The 18232-nt window shown below is 38.0% G+C and overlaps 3 protein-coding genes across 3 annotated transcripts; 2 read left to right on the plus strand and 1 right to left on the minus strand.

Annotated features, from left to right (window-relative positions):
• The first annotated feature begins 269 nt into the window (after positions 1-269).
• LOC132204279 (uncharacterized) lies at positions 270-9138 on the plus strand. The gene is made up of 10 exons (XM_059632681.1): positions 270-375; positions 2394-2578; positions 2643-2848; positions 2900-3078; positions 3136-3268; positions 3356-3560; positions 3613-3881; positions 3951-4171; positions 4255-4324; positions 4414-9138. Exons 2-10 carry the CDS (start codon positions 2463-2465, stop codon positions 8022-8024), a joined length of 5010 nt encoding a protein of 1669 aa, XP_059488664.1. The 5' UTR covers positions 270-375; positions 2394-2462; the 3' UTR covers positions 8025-9138.
• Positions 9139-9794: 656 nt separating this feature from the next.
• On the plus strand, positions 9795-14610 carry LOC132204415 (dual serine/threonine and tyrosine protein kinase-like). Its single transcript, XM_059632908.1, has 12 exons — positions 9795-10158; positions 10217-10422; positions 10481-10754; positions 10808-10911; positions 11276-11560; positions 11819-11998; positions 12051-12260; positions 12370-12553; positions 12610-12766; positions 12870-13116; positions 13173-13422; positions 13604-14610. The coding sequence occupies exons 1-12, from the start codon at positions 10035-10037 to the stop codon at positions 13849-13851; spliced, it is 2469 nt and encodes an 822-aa protein (XP_059488891.1). The 5' UTR covers positions 9795-10034; the 3' UTR covers positions 13852-14610.
• Positions 13172-18169, minus strand: LOC132204416 (thymidine phosphorylase-like). The gene is made up of 8 exons (XM_059632909.1): positions 17977-18169; positions 17312-17392; positions 16933-17118; positions 16297-16455; positions 16121-16239; positions 15560-15722; positions 15291-15512; positions 13172-14597 (listed from the first exon to the last, which is right to left on the minus strand). The coding sequence occupies exons 1-8, from the start codon at positions 18152-18154 to the stop codon at positions 14323-14325; spliced, it is 1383 nt and encodes a 460-aa protein (XP_059488892.1). The 5' UTR covers positions 18155-18169; the 3' UTR covers positions 13172-14322.
• Positions 18170-18232: the final 63 nt, after the last annotated feature.

Genomic DNA, 18232 nt, shown 5'->3' on the forward strand with positions numbered 1-18232 from the left:
TGCACTCCTAGAGAGGGTCTGAGGGAGCTTGTTACAGAAAAAGAAGAAAGTATGCTCGCGCTCTTGAGCTTTGCAAGGAAGCTAGAGAGGGGAGGTTGAGCAAATTTTGTTGGATAGATGTTATGTATAAGAAAGGAGCAAAGGCGGAGCCTACTGAACATCACGCGCTGTGCTGGTGCAAATAGAAGGTTTCTCGCGGCTCCTCCTTTTTTTATATTTTAAATTATGCCAAATTTAAGCCTGGTTCAGACGACTCGGAATAGTCACTTCATTCATATTCTCTCAGTTCAAGAGAAGCGACAGCTAATCGTGCAAATTAATGCTGAATTCTCTCGCTTATCCAATTACTTCATCACTTGCAATTTTGTAACCAAGGTATGTAGAGCAGCATTGTTTTCATTCATATAAGAGCATACAGTATATCCGTTTCCGGTCTTATTGTTAGACATTGATAAGGAATTAATAAGTGCTCAAGAGCTTTGATCATATTTCTTCAAAAATCTTTATCTATGGCACCAAATATTTCACAGGATGACGTACTTTGCAAATACAAAATTGATTTGAAACATTTAGAACAGTCTCTAATCTATCAATTTTTACCCGACCGATATTAGTCAGACTTCATAAAAAAAAAAAAAAAACATTGAAAACTCCTATATAGTTCCCAATCAAATTGTATTTTTTTTTTGCTCGGAGATATAGTCAAGTGCAAATTTATGAATATTTACCGAATTTGGCCGATAAAAATTAATAAATAGTTATTGCAGGCTTCTAGCAATTAGCGTTTATTGTAAATGGAATTAGAAAATCACGTTTTCTCGGCACGAGAGATAGAAGTTTCGGCTGTGAGTCCGTGAAATTTTTTAGACATGACACGCTCCTACTTTTAATTAACGCTCACTTTGACGCTCTTTATATCAGCGCGCTGCCAGCCCCTTTCCCACTCTTAAAATGTTTTCCAGTTGACGGCTGAGTTCAAATTCACCGCTACAAAGCACAAAGCTATAAACTTTGCATACATTTGGGAAGCTGATTTAATTAAAACCCTTTTTCCATTGAATCATGTTTCTTGTTCTTAATAGGACTTACTCAGCTGAAACTAGGGTAAAAATTATTAAGCCTGAAAATTTAAATTTGAGATTGAAATTTTTCACTAAAATTAACTATCTAAAATTCAATCTCCCGCCAAGATTACGCTAAAAAACTAATAGGGGGGGGGGGGGGCATTCTTTTGATATTATCACCTAGTATTTTATACAATAAATCGCAATGAATTAGCTGGAAGACTCTAATTATACCAATGGTGTAAGTTCCGGTTCCGCCTTTATTATTTCCAACAAACTGATTTTTTTTTTAATTTTTTAATAGGTTAACCTTTCCTCTCAATATGTGTGACAAACAAAATCAACCTCGATTAATTTGTTTAAATTCTAAAAAAATAAAATTCTAACTTAGCAATCCATATTATTCAGAATTAATCTTTTTTAATTACATTTATAAATAATCATTTGAATAAACTTATTGTTTTTTTTTTTTTTAAATTTTTATCAATGTCCAATAAATATTTTCTTTGGTATGCAAATTGATGTCCATAAAGTGGCAATATGAATGTATCCATATATTTATATATTTTATATTATCCATATAATATATAATTATATTTCACCTGGCAGCTTATGGGCGTTCAAATCATCATATTGTTTGCACCATAGTTTTAAAATCCTGTGATAATGTTAATTTAGTTAATGGGTCCTTTTTAGACTCTGCGTCTATCATTAATTGCTCTTTCAATTTTCTATTGCGAGTTGATTTGTGAAGAATAAGCAATAAAAATATTTACAAGCCTTTTTGCTTTTCGATTTTTGGGAATGTCGTGACATATGACAGGACTCGATTAATACTAAAACCAATAATCAGAGGCCTTCTCAAGAACCAATTCTGGAGGCGAGCGCTCCAGAGTTAAATAAACAAATTTTTTATTATTAATTGGTCCCCTATCCATTCCAGCACTTACAATTAATGCATTTCTCATCCCTTAAATCTAAATCCATGTGACTTTGGGCTTATCCTTCATTATCTTTGAAGATAAGGAAGGAGTGGCACCATACAGAAAATTGTCTTAATGGGTGCTGAATAGATTCCAAACTTCATCTGAAGTTTTTCATTCTCTCTCTTTTTATATTTTTTACCCTGAAAAGTGTTAGCATTGTATTGTATTGCTAAGAGGTCGTTTCATGGACGAAGTGAGTCAGAATAAACGCTCGTCTGCACTGAGGATTTTATTCAAATTTATATTACTGTTTGCTCTCCAATAAAAATTTGTTCTTTTATTCATCTAGCCTTGGTTAACCAACGTCACTGTCGTCACTATTTTTCTGTCTTATTTAAAATAGATTTCGCTCGAAGTACCATCATTACTGCGATGTGTTGCTGCATCATTACTGCTGCATGCTAATACAAAAATGGACGTAAAAGGCTCAAAACCAAACGATGACCAGCTACTAGAGATCTTACTTGAAAATGAAAAAGCAAATTTGGGCTATTATGGAGCGACGGAAAAGCAGCAAAATGCAAACAAGTAATAAGCAAATTTAAGATTTCTATGTCCATTATGATCAATAATCCATATTCATGATTTACAGCGTTTGCGTATTGGTAGCCAGTTTCCAGTTTGATGAAGATAAAAAATTGAAACGAACAGGAAATGAAGCAGATGTTAAAAATCTGAAAAATTCCTTTCATATAAACAGAAAATGTCGTTTCATTCATCTCAAATCACCAAAACTCCATGATCTGTTTAAATTCATATCCAGCCAAGAAGAATTGTCCAAAAACTTCAAAATAGAAGGCAAAATTACAAATAATTTTTTTGAATGTAATTAAATTTTCAATGTTCCAGGACCCCCCTCCGTTTTTGCAATGTTCATTCTGTCACACGGCGAAGAGAATGGAATCATATGGACAGACCACATAGATGTTGGTTCAAAAAAATACGAAAAATTTACAACTCAAAAAGTAACAGAATATATAAGGGCACTCCCGGATTGGAATAAAACACTTAAGATTATGATCTTCGGTGTAAATATTGACACTATCTATTATTGAATAGACATTGAAAGTATTATTTAATTCAAGTGTTGTCGAGGTACGTTGGAGGATTGCATGCATGGAAGTGAGAAAAAGACGACATATGACAATCGAAATGCTTGCCAACTGACCACATTCCCTGGTGATGAAAATTTCGTGATCGTCTACCCCACTGTTGAAAGTAAACTTTTTAATTCCTTGAACTATACTATTGCAGTGTGTCTGGTGGTGTATATTAATCTAATATCAACAATAATATTTTATTTAGCAACCGTGGCCTACCGAAACAATGCAGCAGGCACGTGGCTTGTTAATATGATGTGCAATACTCTTGATGGACTAGAGAATGACATGCCATTGGAGAATGTCCTCGCTATTGTCCAGTCAAAAATTAGCAACATAACCTCAAAGGAGAACGAAGCCCAGACACCCGAAGTAAAATATATGGCACACAAGCAATTTATTGTACACAGGTATATTTTTCAGTACTTTATAAGTCACATGTGTAGTGAATACTTTTTTTAGATCTACTGTTGATCCACTCACAAATTTTAATAGTCAAGACGCAAGCAAATCCAACAAAAACTCTGACGAAATAATTTGCTGCTCAACTAGAAACTCATTTTTTGGTTGGAAAACTGACGGAAATACTTATTTGCGTAGCAAATTGGCATACATCATTGGTTCAGGCAAATATTCTACAGAGATAGAACGCGCGCTTAGAGAAACTTTAGGCTTCGACACAAACTTCTTGCCAAACTCAGATGCTACATGGAGTAAAATCGGGAAAAATGGTACACTCCTTCTAAACCACAAATTTGTAAAGGGAAACTTAGCTAAACTTTAAAAATCTTATTTAATAGGTTTTCCAAGTGAAGTCGGATGCTTTATGGCTGTTGTTTTTGCAAATTTCTTTGTGATGGAGGATACTAATGAAATCTGCATGCGTATTAACGACGCGAAAAGTGTCAAGCTGAGTGAAATTATTTACCATTTTGTCGGACCTACAAATGAGAAGTGGATTGGAAGACCAAAAATCTTCTACTTTATTAATGGGTCAACTGAAAAAGATGGCGCTAATGAGGTATATTAAAAATTAAATCAAATAAAAAATATATTGTTGAAGTTTTTGTCGTTTTAATTAATAAATATTCTGTTGATTTTCAGAAAAACCAGGAGTACGCATTAAGAGCTACAAATCACAGTGGGTGTTTTGCCTGTATTCTTTACAATCCAGGTTAGTGCTTTTGAAAATATGAAGATATCTAATTTTTTTCGTGGGAAGGTATGGTTTCCTTTTACTGAACATTGTCCCCCTTTCTACAGATTCCGCAAAAAGGCTTATCGAAGTGTTTGAGAATCCCTTACTGAAAAGTGGTTCGAATATTTTGGAACTAAGCTTACAGCTTCTCAGAGACGACGACATTGAAAGATCATGCTCAACAGGACTTCGCCCACAACTAGTGACAACAATGGCTTACAAACTAGATTTTCCTGATTGGCCTAAAATTTTCATAGAGCCTGTGTTTGAAGTAAACCGGTTAACTCAATCTGATGATCCATTGCGCAATGACCAGGAAAAAGTGAATTTTGAAAAGCTGAAAAATGATTTGAGAAAGAACTGCCAGTCGAAAAATGCTTGTGTTTGGCTTTTCACTTCTATGGCTGGATCAGGAAAATCCACTGTCCTTACAGAATTAGCCAGCTTTCTTACGCGAGAACAAAATGATAAGAAAGTATTTACGATCCAACTTTCGCGCCTTTACAACTTTTTAAGGGAGAGACAAAAACCAAATATCGAAGAGGTTCTAGCAAAATCTAACCCATTTGATTATGATGTGCAATTATTAGTGAGTGTAAAAAACGTAATAGTGCTTTTGGATGGCTTCGATGAAGTTTGCCCAGACATGAGAAACAAAGCCTTGATCTTTGCTCAAAGTATCGCGAGTCAAAAGATCCCTCTGGTAATCGCAACAAGGCCTCAAGAAGAGGATGTAATAATCGAAAATCTCACATCATATCAAATAAGAAAAGTGGAAATAAGGCCGTTTGAAAGAGAAGCACAGATTAACCTGTTGCAAAAATTGGATAAACTATTAGGCAATACAAGAACTAGGGATTATTACAGAATATTTGGAAATTTGAGTCCCAGTTCTGCTGAAATTTTAAAAAATCCATTGCACTTGACACTGATCCACAAAATATTTGCAGATGTTTCTGACCATCGTGAATCCACGGCCGTCACTGAGTCCAGTTCAATACCAACGGACTCGGTGACCTCCGCGGACTCACGAGCCCTTATGTTAGGCAAGGGAATTAGCTTGTTTGACATTTTTGAGAAAGTCGTCACCATGCATGTGGAAGATGCACTGATCAAGCTAGCGTTTGACAAAACCAATGAAAGATTTCCATCAAAAGTGATACAGGAAATGAAAACTTTACAAGACTTCTCCGAAAAATTCCTCCAACTCTCGGAATTTTGCGAAGCAGATGAACGGAATATTGAGTTTATAAATACGACGGGCATTGCATCGGTTCAGGATTTGAAGAATATTAAATTCCTTCATCAAACGTACGCTGAATTTTTAGTGGCAAAGAGCTTTCTTGATAAGATCGTCGACGGAGGCCTACGAGAAATGTATGATTCAATCTTTGCTAAAGATAGCATGAGGCAATGCAGACTTTTTATTGATATCTTCACGATCAAGGAAAGTTCAGCACGTGATGCCCTAAGCATATTCCTTTTGGAAGATAAACGGATTAACAACGCTTTTAAGTATATTACAAGTGAAGGGCTGGTCAATATTTTCAGGATCATGTGCAAGAAGGTAACATTTAACACCCACGAGTCTGTAGAGAAAAAGTATATCGTAGGAGCTTTCTCACTTTTGCATGCAGCTTGCAGTTCCAACGAGGAAATTTCTATTGAGATGCTGCGTATGGGGGCTCATGAATGCGTTGAACAAGATCAAAGACCAAGAAGACTTTGTGAACTGATTGAAGGCATGGCTTCCAATAATTTCTTTCGTTTGTTTCAAGAACTGAAAAAGCGTTGTTCCGACTTACAAGGAATAATCAAAAACAGCGAAACGCTATTTGCACACGTAACAGCCGCCAAACACGATCACATTGAAATGCTTCAAGAGCTTATTTCATGCGGAGTGAACTTGAATGTTACGAACAATAACGGAAACACGGCTCTTCATTGGGCTATACGTAATGACAACATGAACATGATTAATCTTCTGCTTAATAATAAAGCCGATTGTGGAATTCGTGATAGAGAAGGTTGGTATTGCTTGCATTTTGCAATACGCTACGGATCGTGGGACACAATGATGTTATTTTTTAACAAAGATGTCGTATTAATGAGGACAAATTCCGGTTTGAATGGAATACATCTTTCAGCTTGGAATGAAAATGAAAAATTTTTGAAAAATTTCATAGAACTTCTGTTTGAACATTTTAAAAAGGAGGAACTGAAGAAACATTTTTATTTTCAAGCTGATTCCAAAGTTTTAAATACTGACCTCATTTGCGTTCTTGATAGTGATGAAAATGATCAGCCACGTGCTGAGAAGAACGGATCCTTATTTCGATATTTCGTGGAAAAAATGAAAGAACGCAAATTTGGTAACGCTAATATATTGAACTGGGCAGTTGGATTCGCAAATATAGACGTGGTTCAATTCTTGGTAGAGCAAGGCATAAAAACAGATGGCTTAAATGAAGACGGAGAGGACTTACTGCAAGGCGCTGCATTCAGGGGCCAGTTAGCAAATGTAGAATATTTATTATCACTGAAAATATTTGATCTCTCGAGAAAAGATGATGAAGCTGGTTCCGAAGGATCAAGAACAGCCCTGCTTGAGGCTGTGGCAGAAAACCACTTCGAAATTGCCAGGATACTCGTCGAGGCCGGATCGGACGTGAATGAGCGTCAAGAAGACGGATCGTCGGCACTTTTATTGGCAGCTAAATTTTCGTCCGTTGATATGTGTGAATTTTTGATAAGTAAAGGTGCTGACGTGGAACAAACGGACAAGGACGAGCAAAATGCTTTACATCATGCTTTTGATGGCCAAAAAAGAGAGAATGTGAAATTCTTCATAGAAAGAGATTACTTCAGCGTAGAGAATAAAGGCAAACAAGGCAGAACGTCTTTGCATCTGGCTGCAAGCAACGGCTTTGTGGAAATAGCTGAAATTCTTCTCAAGAAAGGAGCAAATGTAAATAAAACTGAAGAAGACCTCAACGCGACACCGCTTCTCCTTGCGGCTGAACACGCTTCAGTTGAAATGTGTAAATTATTAGTGGAAAATCATGCTGAAAAATGTGCCAAAGACAAGCACAAAAACAATGCTATGCATTACGCGGCTAAAAAGGGAAAACTGGACAATGTTTCGTACTTGTATGACTTGGGTACCTTCAGCATCGAAGAAAAAGGTCGCTTTGAACGAACTGCCCTTCATTTGGCGGCGATGGAAGGTTACGTCGATATAGCCAAATTCCTGATCAAAAAAGGCGCACAAATTGATGCTTGTGATTCAAAAAATTCAACACCTTTAATTTGGGCAACGAAGAAAAAGCATTCTGACATGTGCCGTTTTCTATTGAAAAACAAAGCTGATATAAACAGAGAGAATAATGAATCAAAATCTGCCAGAATGATTGCAATGGAGATGAATTTTCCTATAGAATTTGATTACGTTTATGACCGCTTGACCGACATTGAAACGGCCATCAGCGCCCCCAACTGCAAGCATGCTGCTGAGCAGGAGGCCCTTGTCAACGACATGAAGAAGGCCCTGGACAGCGTCCACAAACAGCTACTTGAGATGGACGCCAAGATTTATCAACTAAAAGTAATAATAGTGATAATACTATTCATATTATTGGTTTATTGTGTTTACACCGTGGCATTGCAGATAAAATAAGCACACCGGCACACAAATCACTTTTCTGTAAATATTTAAGTATGAAAAAGATTGTTAATAAATTTTCAAAATAACCATAAATCATAATACATCTCGCACAGAAAAAAAACTTGACATGCAATAATGCTTTCAGCAACCCATGAGGTTGTAGGTTTACCGCGCGGCGGCCGAGTTTCTTTTGATATCGGCCATTTTAGCAGATATCTGCTAGTTCTCTTTTTTTAAATTTTATCTGAGAAGAATAAATAGTAATAATAAAATTGACAAATTATGGGTCCTTCTGGTATTGAAATTGGCAACCCATTATATGTACAATCGAGCAATAAAGGACCAATATTATTATTATTATTTTTTTTAATTTTTTTTTAGGGTCAGTCCAAGACAAAGTCTTGTCGGCCTGTGCCCTTTATTGGTGGTACAAAAGGCACCACCCAATATTAGAACTGTAATTGGGCTCTAGCATAAGTATTGACGTATTGAAAAAAAAAACACAAGTTGAATATATTCGTGTTTTCTTATATAAAAAGAAGAGAAGCAGAGAAGAGTTTTTTCAACTCATCGATGAATTGTAATATTTTTGTTGTTTTTTAATCTTCTCTTCCATTTACTTTGTACAATGTTGCAAATGGGGCGCGTTGCAGTGAGTCACTACATCGTGGCGACGCTTCATAAGTCAATAAAGATCAATAATAATAATATATTTTGGATTGAAAAATTTAATTAATTCTGCTTCAAACCCGCTAACGTTCGAGTCGGCACATTTGAGTTATTGGGGACTGCGCGAGCCGTGCACTGGCGTAGTGCGCCTGGCCACTCCAATAAACCTCGACCCGGCGCCAAGCTTTCGAGCTTGGCTGGCCTCTTTGGCCTTTATATCATTATAATAAATTAATATCTTTCCTATAACAAAAAAAGTAAAGGGAAACGTGTATAGTTATGTTTAGTCACTAGAAAGTTTTTTTTACCAGATTTGCTTGTAATTTATATCACTGCTGTTTGTTGTGTGCAAAGAAAAACTGAAGTTCAATACAAAATCAAAAATTTATTTCTGTCGATAAACTGAATTTTACACACATGAAACACACTGGACATAATATACATTATATATGTTAAGCTTGGCAGACGTGTACCATCTGAACAATAAATATCTTTTTCAATAAAAAAATATTCGGTGTGATATTTTCTGTAAGTACTTTTATTTATTTATTCTCCACAAAGTCAAAAAATAATAAATATAAAGGCACAGGCCGTCAAGACAGGAACATATTAAAATCTGGATAAGTATGCTTAAAAAGGCGAATGGGGTCAAAAGTCAAAACCAGTCAAGTTTCCTTAACCTTAATTTAACAGATTGCATCATCGCATATCGCATCACGTGGAATTTTTTGCAGTCAACAATTTTGCCGGAGGAACAAGCAGGTTTCGTTTAAAAAAAGCAATAAAAAAATCACCGCAAACTTGCGCGTTTTTGCCCTATCAAATTACAAAGAGCAAAAAAGAGTTCCATGCACGCAATGTTCGCGCCAAATGAATTCAATTCCTGACATGCGCAAAAACGCCAACCTAACAGCAACATTCTTTTAAAATTATTTTCACATTTTGCTTAATTCTGCAGACAAATAACTTTATTTTAACATTTCCATCTCATAAAAATTTCAACGCAAATCTGTAGTTTCCTTAAAGTGTTAGTTAAAACAATTATATTAGAGGAAGAATCTTTGTTTAGTTGGCAATAGCTAGTGTTGTGCCATATGATCAGTTTCTCGTTCATCAGCCTGCGACCATTGCAAATCACCTCGGAGTTGACAGAAAATCTGCAATTTCGCGAATTCGGCGGTGGCAGTTGGGGCCGCGGGAAACGGCAGGTCCGTGTTTCGGCGGCTGCAGGTGCGGATCGGCGGGTCGGCGTCCGTGTCGACCGAGATTCGGCGAGAACTTGTCAGAGTCGAAAGGTCGCAGTCGGACAAATGACGACGACGAGGACCTGCTGCTGAGCGATTTCTGCGGACGATGTCGAACAAACTTCTGCACGGCTACAAGCGCTTCTTGCGCAACACCTACGACCTGCGGCGGATCCTCAGGGAGACGCGGCAGCTGCTCGAGGACTTGGCCGCGCCACACATCCTACCCTCGGGTTTGAAAATTCACCCAATTCTTGTAATAATATTTCTCAAAATTCAATTTTTTTGCAGAAAAGAGCGAGTTGATCGCCAAAATCCAGAGGGTCGACGATGTCCTGCGAAAGTTCCCGGCCATTGTCGCCGTCGGGCCGCTCTGCTTCGAGGTGCTCAGATCGATCTTCGGCCAGGACAGGGTGGAGCAGGACGATGAGGACGCATTCCTGCGCGTCGTCAACCCCACCTCGGTCTATCCCCCTTTAAAGCTCATTACCGAAATGGTGAACTTGACTTTTAAAATTATATTTATTTTCTAATTTTTTTTTTACAATTTCAAAGGCTGTGAAAGAAGAAATTGAAGTGAAGGAGGTCCAGTTGGGACACTCGCTGCTCAGGGACGGTCTGCAGGTGTTGGTGACCAAGCGGTGGAGCCACGTGCAGCTGGACGCGGTCCTGCCCATCGCTTTGTACGGCGTCCGAGCGGCCGAGTTGTCGGTCGACGACCTTTCCGATCTTCGACGTCTCAGGGCAGACTGGCCTGACCTGCCTCTCTGCCTCATCTGCATGCAGAACGACACCAAAGAGAGAATCCAGCAGCAGCTCAACTCCTTAGGTTGGAATTTAAAAGAATTTGAATATTTAATAAATTGTGTTTATTTTTGACAGATTTCGGACCAATTGTTTTGATTGACGATCACAACGGCTTCAGTGCCTTTGTCAAGAGTTGCCTGCAGAATCACCTTGTCTCTGCCTGCCTACATTTGAATGAGGTGTGCCTGAAATTTAAATTACTTCGACAATTGGTATTCAGTTTGTGCAATTGGTTGGAGAAAGTTTAATGAGGTCAATTTATTACTCATTTTTGCTTGGAGTGAATGTGTAATTTGTTTTTATTAATTATTTACAATTATCTTTTAAGAATATGATGCATATTTGTTTATATTTGAATAATATAACTAAAATTTTGAATTTGCCTTCTTTTTAATCAAAATTTTTGTTATTATTTGCAACTAAAATCACAATCAATACCAAGCAGTTTTATTAAAGCTCTAAATGAACCTAAATTTCTCACACTGATTTGTTGAAACTTGAAATATCAAATTGAGAATTATTTAAACCATCTTTCAATATCAGGTCCAGTCAACCTGCATCCGGAGTTTTATTCTGTCTGCGTTCGACATGGCTCGCGAGCTGCAGATCACACCAAAGCGGTTGCAGTACGTCCAGGACAAGGAGTCTGAGTTGCACCAAAGTCTGATACGGGTGGCCAGCGACAAGCAGCAGGAAATCACCGAGTTAATCGAGCACACCATCCAGGACATGCGAGAGGCGCTTCTCGACAAGGCCTCTGAGTGTGAAGCTCCTCTTGATGTTGCTGGCAATGCTGACACCATCCAAGCGGCCCAGGCGGCCACTAATGTAAACAAATGTCCTTTTTTTATTTTTATGGAAATTTAAAACTCATTTAAATTAAAATAGATAATATTTTTCAAATTAAACTTAAATGCTAGTAAAATTTTCAAAATATTGAATATGATTTGAAATAATTATTATAAATTCAAAATCTTTTTATTCATTCAGCTTAAAATAGATAATTTTTTTATTTAATATAAAATTAAGTCTTGTTTATAAGTATAAGTTATTTTTAATTTCATTTTTCTCTTCTGCTTTCAATAGGAAGTGCAGCAAATGGTGCTGAGCCGTTTGAGCAGTGCTGTGGCAACCCAATTAGCAAGCACGGTTGGTTGTCTTCAGGACTCTTACGTTGGCACCCTGCAAAGGTGTCTTGAGAGCCTTGAGAAGCACTGCCTGGACGCCGAGGAGGGCAGCATCCGGGCCACAGATGCCCTTCGACAAGTTGGAACTTATATATTTATTTGAAAACAAAAATTGATTTATAAAATTCTAGAGTCTAAGCGCGGCGTACTCGGTTGAAATCTCAGCGTGTCCGTCGTCACCATTCTTCTCCATGTTCGACTGGATCCGCAGCCTGATGAAGGGCATCCCTTTGCCATGGACGTCGCCACCGTCAATCGACTCCGGCTGGCGACGGACAGTGGCCGCAGACATTCTCGACTCTCTCAGCGCTTCAAAGTTGGCTCGGGGAATTTGCTCTCAGGTCAGGATTGTTTTAATTCAGACAATTAACCAAAAATTTACAAGAGAAAGAAATTTTAAATCAATATATTTTTTTTTTAGTAAAATTGAATTAAATTTTATTTTTTCAGTTCCGTGTAAAAGTGCGTTGTTCTCACGATTCATTCCAAAAAGCATTGTGTGCCCTGGAAAACAGAATATGCGGCAAGCTGGAACGGACTGAGGAGCAGCGAGTGGCCATCAGGAAGCATCACGCTCCTCAACTGGCACGTCTCTCTCTTGAAACCACTTCCATGTGCGACCTTGTCCGATACGGTATTCATTTCAAAATCATTTCTAAGAATTTATTTTCATTTCCTAAATTATTACAGGGATGCCTCGGCTGGGACGGGAAATTGGTCGAGGGCAGTACGGAGTGGTTTTTTCCTGTGATCCTTGGGGAGGATTCTCACCTTGCGCAGTGAAATCCGTGGTGCCTCCTGACGATAAACACTGGAATGACCTTGCAATGGAGTTCTACTATACAAGGTAAGTTGTTAAATTTCCTCATTAGTCCAAAAATGATTTTTGTTATTATCATTTTAATTTTGTTGAATTAAAATATTCATTTTTCATTTTTATTTTCAAACAGAACATTGCCGGAGCACCGGAGAATTGTGCGGGTTCGCGGTTCGGTCATCGACAGTGGTTACGGAGGAGGTTGTTCACCAGCGGTGCTGCTCATCATGGACAGACTGAGCAAGGACCTGTACTGCGGTCTCAGGGCGGGCATGTCTTGGCTTTCTAGACTGCAAGTGGCGGTTGACGTGGCCGAAGGTGTCCGTTTTCTGCACGCCCAGGGCCTCGTCCACCGAGACATCAAACTCAAAAATGTTTTGGTAAGAAAACTAAAAACTGTTTCTTAGATAAATCTGATTTATTTTTGGTTTGACAGTTGGACGAGGAGAACCGAGCGAAGCTGACAGACCTGGGATTCTGCATCCCAGAGGCTATGATGTCCGGCAGCATAGTGGGAACGCCAATCCACATGGCTCCGGAGCTGCTTTCCGGACACTACGACAGCTCAGTGGACGTCTACGCCCTCGGAATCCTTTTCTGGTACATCTGCGCCGGGCACGTTCGCATGCCTTATGTTTTTGAACAGTTCTGCAATAAGGAGCAACTGTGGAAGAATGTCAAAAGCGGTAAATTTATTTAGAAAATTATCTTCCAGCAACAAAAAATGAAGATTAATCAAAAGCATTCTGTAATTAGATGACTCTAAAAATTTGTTTTCTCAATTTGTATTGTCTCTGGGATGAAACAAAATATTGACTCATTTGCTACAAAATTGCAAAACTAACACAACTTTTTTTATCTGACCAGGTTTGAGACCCGAGCGTTTGCCGCACTTTGACGAGCAGTGTTGGCGGCTGATGGAGCAGTGCTGGTCGGCTGAGCCGAGTCAGCGGCCTTTGCTGGGGTACGTGCAGCCGCAGTTGGAGGCCATCATGAGGCGCTACCAGACGGGCGAGTCAATGGAGGCCGGCAGCAGCAGCAGCGACGCCGCCGTGCAGGACGACGACTCGTTCGTCCACCTGCCCAGCCTCGAGAATCTCGCCCCCACCTCCTAGTCTTCCCCAGGATCTCTGGTAACAAAACTCCTCCTCAACTTCCATCCTCTGTCTTCTCAAAGGGGTTTTGAAGATTTTTTTTCTTTCGAAATTCCAAAGACACAACTTTTGAATTTGAGACGATTCGAGAAAGAGTTCCAGAATCGGCGGTCAATTTTAAAATCGATTCGAAAAAAATTTCCAAGCCTCTTCGTCAAAACTTGTTCATTCCGTCTAAGACTTTGGTGCTCTCCGAAAACGACCGACTCTCCTCAAAATCTCACGCCACTCTTAGCCGCCGTAAGACTGAAAAAAAAGTGATTAGTGCTGCCTCATTCGGTGAAATATTGTGAAAAATATTTTCTACATTCACGCATGAACGTGCTTTAATATATTAATATACGTGTATACACTTATTTTAGCGACTCGTGAACAATTAAACCAAACTAAATGTCGTGTTTAAATTGCACTTTTAATTCAAATCCAGCCGTCTCAGCCGACAATTTTCAAGATCCGCGAGCTCAGCTCTGGCTTTTGAGTTGCGATTCGGAGACTGCCCTGCAGCCGCTCTTTCAGCCCCGGGCTGAGTTCCGAGCTCGAGTGGTGCACCCGCAGCCACGGGTCACCTTTTCCGACCGGCTCGCCGTGTTCCTTGAGCAGCGAGACGCCAACCGACAAGTCCAACTCTTGGTCCGCGCGACTCCGTCCTGCGCCCAACTCGCGACAAACGCGTGCAATTTCCAAAGCATCCAAATCGCCAACGAAACCTAAAAATTAAGCAAAATTTAAAGTGTTCCAGTTACAAAGGTAAAATTTTGGGAAAGAATAAAAAAATTAAACTGATAACTGAATTGAAAATACTTAAAAATTTTAGTCTGCAAAAACTAAATATATTATTTTTAAAGTGATTTATTCTACACATTCGTTTTTAATAATGGAAAAATTTACCATTTCGTTAGAGATCTTTTTATAATTTTTTTTCTCCAATTTTAGAAATATAAAATTAATCATTCAGAATTTTAGCGTCATCAAAATTTCATGTCATTTTTTCTTCTAATTTTCTCAAGAAAAGCGCATTTCACCCTAATTTATCCCTAGTTATTTTAGAAAAATTGCATTTTCACCCAAATTTTTCCCCATTAACGTTTTGAAACAAATCGCATATTCATCCCAATTTCCCCTGATTTACTAATTCTTCCCTAAATTTCAAAAGATAATTAATTTTTGACCCTAATTCTTCACCTAATTAAAAAATCGCATTTTTGACCTCATCGTTTTCTAATTTTAAAAAGTTTTCAAATTTTCACCCTAATTTTTTCCTCAATTATTACGTAGACTCAAATTTTCATTCAAATTAAAAAAAAAACACACACACGCACATTTTCAACTTACTTTTATCATAGAAATTTTATAAATGGATTTGTGTACGAATTTTCTTAATATTTGGTGTAAAAACTAACCATTTTCGGAGACGATCAGATCGGTGGTGAATTTTGCCCTGGGAAGAATCGTCCACTCGTCTCCAAAACAGAGTTTTTCGGCCACCTCGGCGCTCACGCCCTGGCACTCGAGCATCTTCTGAAAGAACTGCAGGGCCGAGCCGTCGTCCAGGGCCGCTGCCACTTTCGCCTCCCCTAATTCCACCGTTTCGACCACTCCGTGCATCTCCAGCAAAACTCCACCTAGAGCGATATTTATAAAATTTACTCAAAAATAGGGGAAAACGCACTCAGGGTGAGAACGAGTTGGCGTAGGTCGTGAGGACCGCGACCTCTGAGACACTCGAGCGACTCGGCGATCTCAAGGGCGTTGCCCACCGTCCTGCCAATTGGCACGTCCATCGCCGTCAACACCGCCTTTGTTTTCAGCCCCAACTTGTTTGCTGTTCCAATCTAAAAAATAAAACACAAATGTCTCTATGAATATTTAAAAAAAAAAAATAATAATAATAACAATAATTAAAAATATTTCGTGGAATTAATTGGAATTTTTAAACAGTTTGGTTGACATTTCTAGTATGAATATGTTATTTTTTTATTTTTTATTTCCACCTTTTTTAATTTTTAAAAAATTTTGACTTTCATAAAGTTAAAGGTTTGCGCTTCTCAAATAGAAGTTAATTTATATAAGAATTAAGAAATTTTCATTAGCAATCTATTTTAATCAAAGCTTAATTTAGAGCTGCCAAATTTCAAAATTTTTAGCTTTTGACGATAAAAATATTTAGATTTTTTCAGATAATTCAAAAATATCTAGCAGCTCAGGAATTTTAATGATTTTCAAAAATAACCAGTTTTGAAGCGACTTGCTCCGCTCGTTGTTGGCTCTTGAAAACGGCAGCGCGTCCGACCTTGACGTCCATGACCAGGGCCGAGGCCCCCGCCGCCACCTTTTTCGACACAATCGATCCTAAAAATATAAAAAAAACGGGTTCAAAAACGTTTTTAAATTCATTCCAATCCATACCGACGACCAACGGGTCCGAACCAACTGTGGCAGTCACGTCGCGCCGTTTGTAAAGTTCACGGTCTGCGGGCACCAATTTGTCCGTCTGACCTGCGATGAAGCAGCCGGCATTTTCAAGAGCCGCCCCCATTTCCTCTTTGCTCAACTGAACCCGGAAACCTATTCAATTTAAACAATCATTTTTTTTTTAATTTTTATATTAAATTGAAATTCACCCCCCGTTAAATTCGGTTATTGAGAATTTTTAAAACATTTAAGCAAATTTAATTAATTTTACATAATTTAATTTCAATTTTAAAGTTTTTCAGGTGCTTAATTAATTCAAATTTATGCTGATTTACATGAATTTTCTCCTCCCATTTAATTCAAGTTGAGCAAATTTAATTAACACATCACACAATTTAATTTATTTTTAAAAGTTTCTAATTATTCAAATTTTACATGATTTTTTTATTTTTAAATTGACATTCACCCCCCCCCCCCCCATTATATTCAAGTTTTTTTGGGAATTTTTAAAAAATTTATGCAATCAACTAATTAAATTAATTTTTTCAGTTCTTAATTTAATCAAATGTTACATGAATTTTGCTTTTTTAAAGCTTAATATTTATTTTATTTTTACTTATTTTTTCTCACCGGGCACCGATTCGAGTTTGTCCAAAGTTCCGCCGGTAAAGTCGAGCCCCCTTCCGGACACCATGGGCACCTTGAGGCCACAGGCGGCCAAAGCGGGCGCCATCGGGATGGAAACTTTGTCGCCGACGCCACCTGTGCTGTGCTTGTCCACCAAGGGCCACTCTTTCGGCCACTCCAATCTCTCCCCTTGACAAAACAGCAAACAAAAATATTTGACATCTCTACATTGACCCCTGACCTCCACCGGCGGGGTCATTTGCCTTACAAGTGGTAAAAATATTAATCTCGCCTTTTTATCTTTTCAATATGCAGACTGATTGCGACGAAAGTCATAAAAATCACTTGTCGCAATTGACCGATTAAGAAATATTGCAATTACCAGAGTTGACGCACGCCCTGGTAAAGTTGGTCGTCTCATCTTCCGTCATGTCGTTCAAGTAAATCGCCATCAGCATCGCGCCTTGAAAAAATACCCAGAGGCAATTAATTATAATTTTAATATTATTTATTTTTACTGTTTACAATGTTATTTTTTTTATTATGAAAATAAAATTTTAGTAAATAAAATTAATTTTAATATCTTCAGTTGACATAATTAAATTTGTTTGAAGAAATTGACACTCGAGGCCTTGTAATAATAATTTTTTATTTAAAAAATTTATAAACCAATTTTTAATTTTTTTTATAGTTTTAAATTGACTATTTATAACTCAAATTCAAATTACCTGCCAAATTTGTAATTAATTGCAATTAAATTAATTTCATCCTGTTCCTAATTATGATTTCTAACAATTTTTTTCCACTTACCCTGCAAATATCAACAGATTTATTCAATTTAACATATTTTTTCTTATACCATTGAAAAAATTAAAGAAAACTCTTTTGAAATATAAAAATTTTAACAAATTGGAAAAAAGGCTAATTTTGAAGGAATTTTCTCTTGATTGGTCCAATTTCGCCCGCCTTTGCAGTTTACGCTTTTTTCAGTTTGAATTTCTCATTTGATTTCCACACTCGACGCAATTTAAAAATTAGGTTGAATACCGATTTGACAGTCCTGGGCCGTGCCGTCGGTGACCATGGTCACGAAGGCCTCGATCTCCTCCCTGGACAGCTCGTGGCCGTCCCTCTTCTTGGCGATCACGTCCAACACGCTGGGCCGCATCTCGTCCAACTGGCAACCACCGCCAGACTGTTCGCTCCTTATCTCCAACTTTTGCATATTGGAGAGACAAACAAACCCACACACCTACCAGCGGTCGTGACGAAAGCCAAGGTCACCGGGTCACTCCGATGACGA

The sequence above is a fragment of the Neocloeon triangulifer genome, unplaced genomic scaffold (assembly GCF_031216515.1).
Source record: "Neocloeon triangulifer isolate White Clay Creek 2 clone unplaced genomic scaffold, ASM3121651v1 ptg000022l, whole genome shotgun sequence".
Lineage (NCBI taxonomy): Eukaryota > Metazoa > Arthropoda > Insecta > Ephemeroptera > Baetidae > Neocloeon > Neocloeon triangulifer.

Coding starts and splice junctions, on each gene's coding strand:
- LOC132204416 (XM_059632909.1), bottom strand. CDS start 18,154: ATGCAAAAGTTGGAGATAAGGAGCGAACAGTCTGGCGGTGGTTGCCAG. Junction 17,393..17,976: donor GGCCCAGGACTGTCAAATCG/GTATTCAACCTA, acceptor TATTTTTTCAAG/GCGCGATGCTGATGGCGATT. Junction 14,598..15,290: donor TCTGATCGTCTCCGAAAATG/GTTAGTTTTTAC, acceptor CTTAATTTTTAG/GTTTCGTTGGCGATTTGGAT.
- LOC132204279 (XM_059632681.1), top strand. CDS start 2,463: ATGGACGTAAAAGGCTCAAAACCAAACGATGACCAGCTACTAGAGATC. Junction 3,882..3,950: donor GAGTAAAATCGGGAAAAATG/GTACACTCCTTC, acceptor CTTATTTAATAG/GTTTTCCAAGTGAAGTCGGA. Junction 4,172..4,254: donor AAAAAGATGGCGCTAATGAG/GTATATTAAAAA, acceptor GTTGATTTTCAG/AAAAACCAGGAGTACGCATT.
- LOC132204415 (XM_059632908.1), top strand. CDS start 10,035: ATGTCGAACAAACTTCTGCACGGCTACAAGCGCTTCTTGCGCAACACC. Junction 10,423..10,480: donor TAAAGCTCATTACCGAAATG/GTGAACTTGACT, acceptor ACAATTTCAAAG/GCTGTGAAAGAAGAAATTGA. Junction 12,261..12,369: donor CTCGGGGAATTTGCTCTCAG/GTCAGGATTGTT, acceptor TTATTTTTTCAG/TTCCGTGTAAAAGTGCGTTG.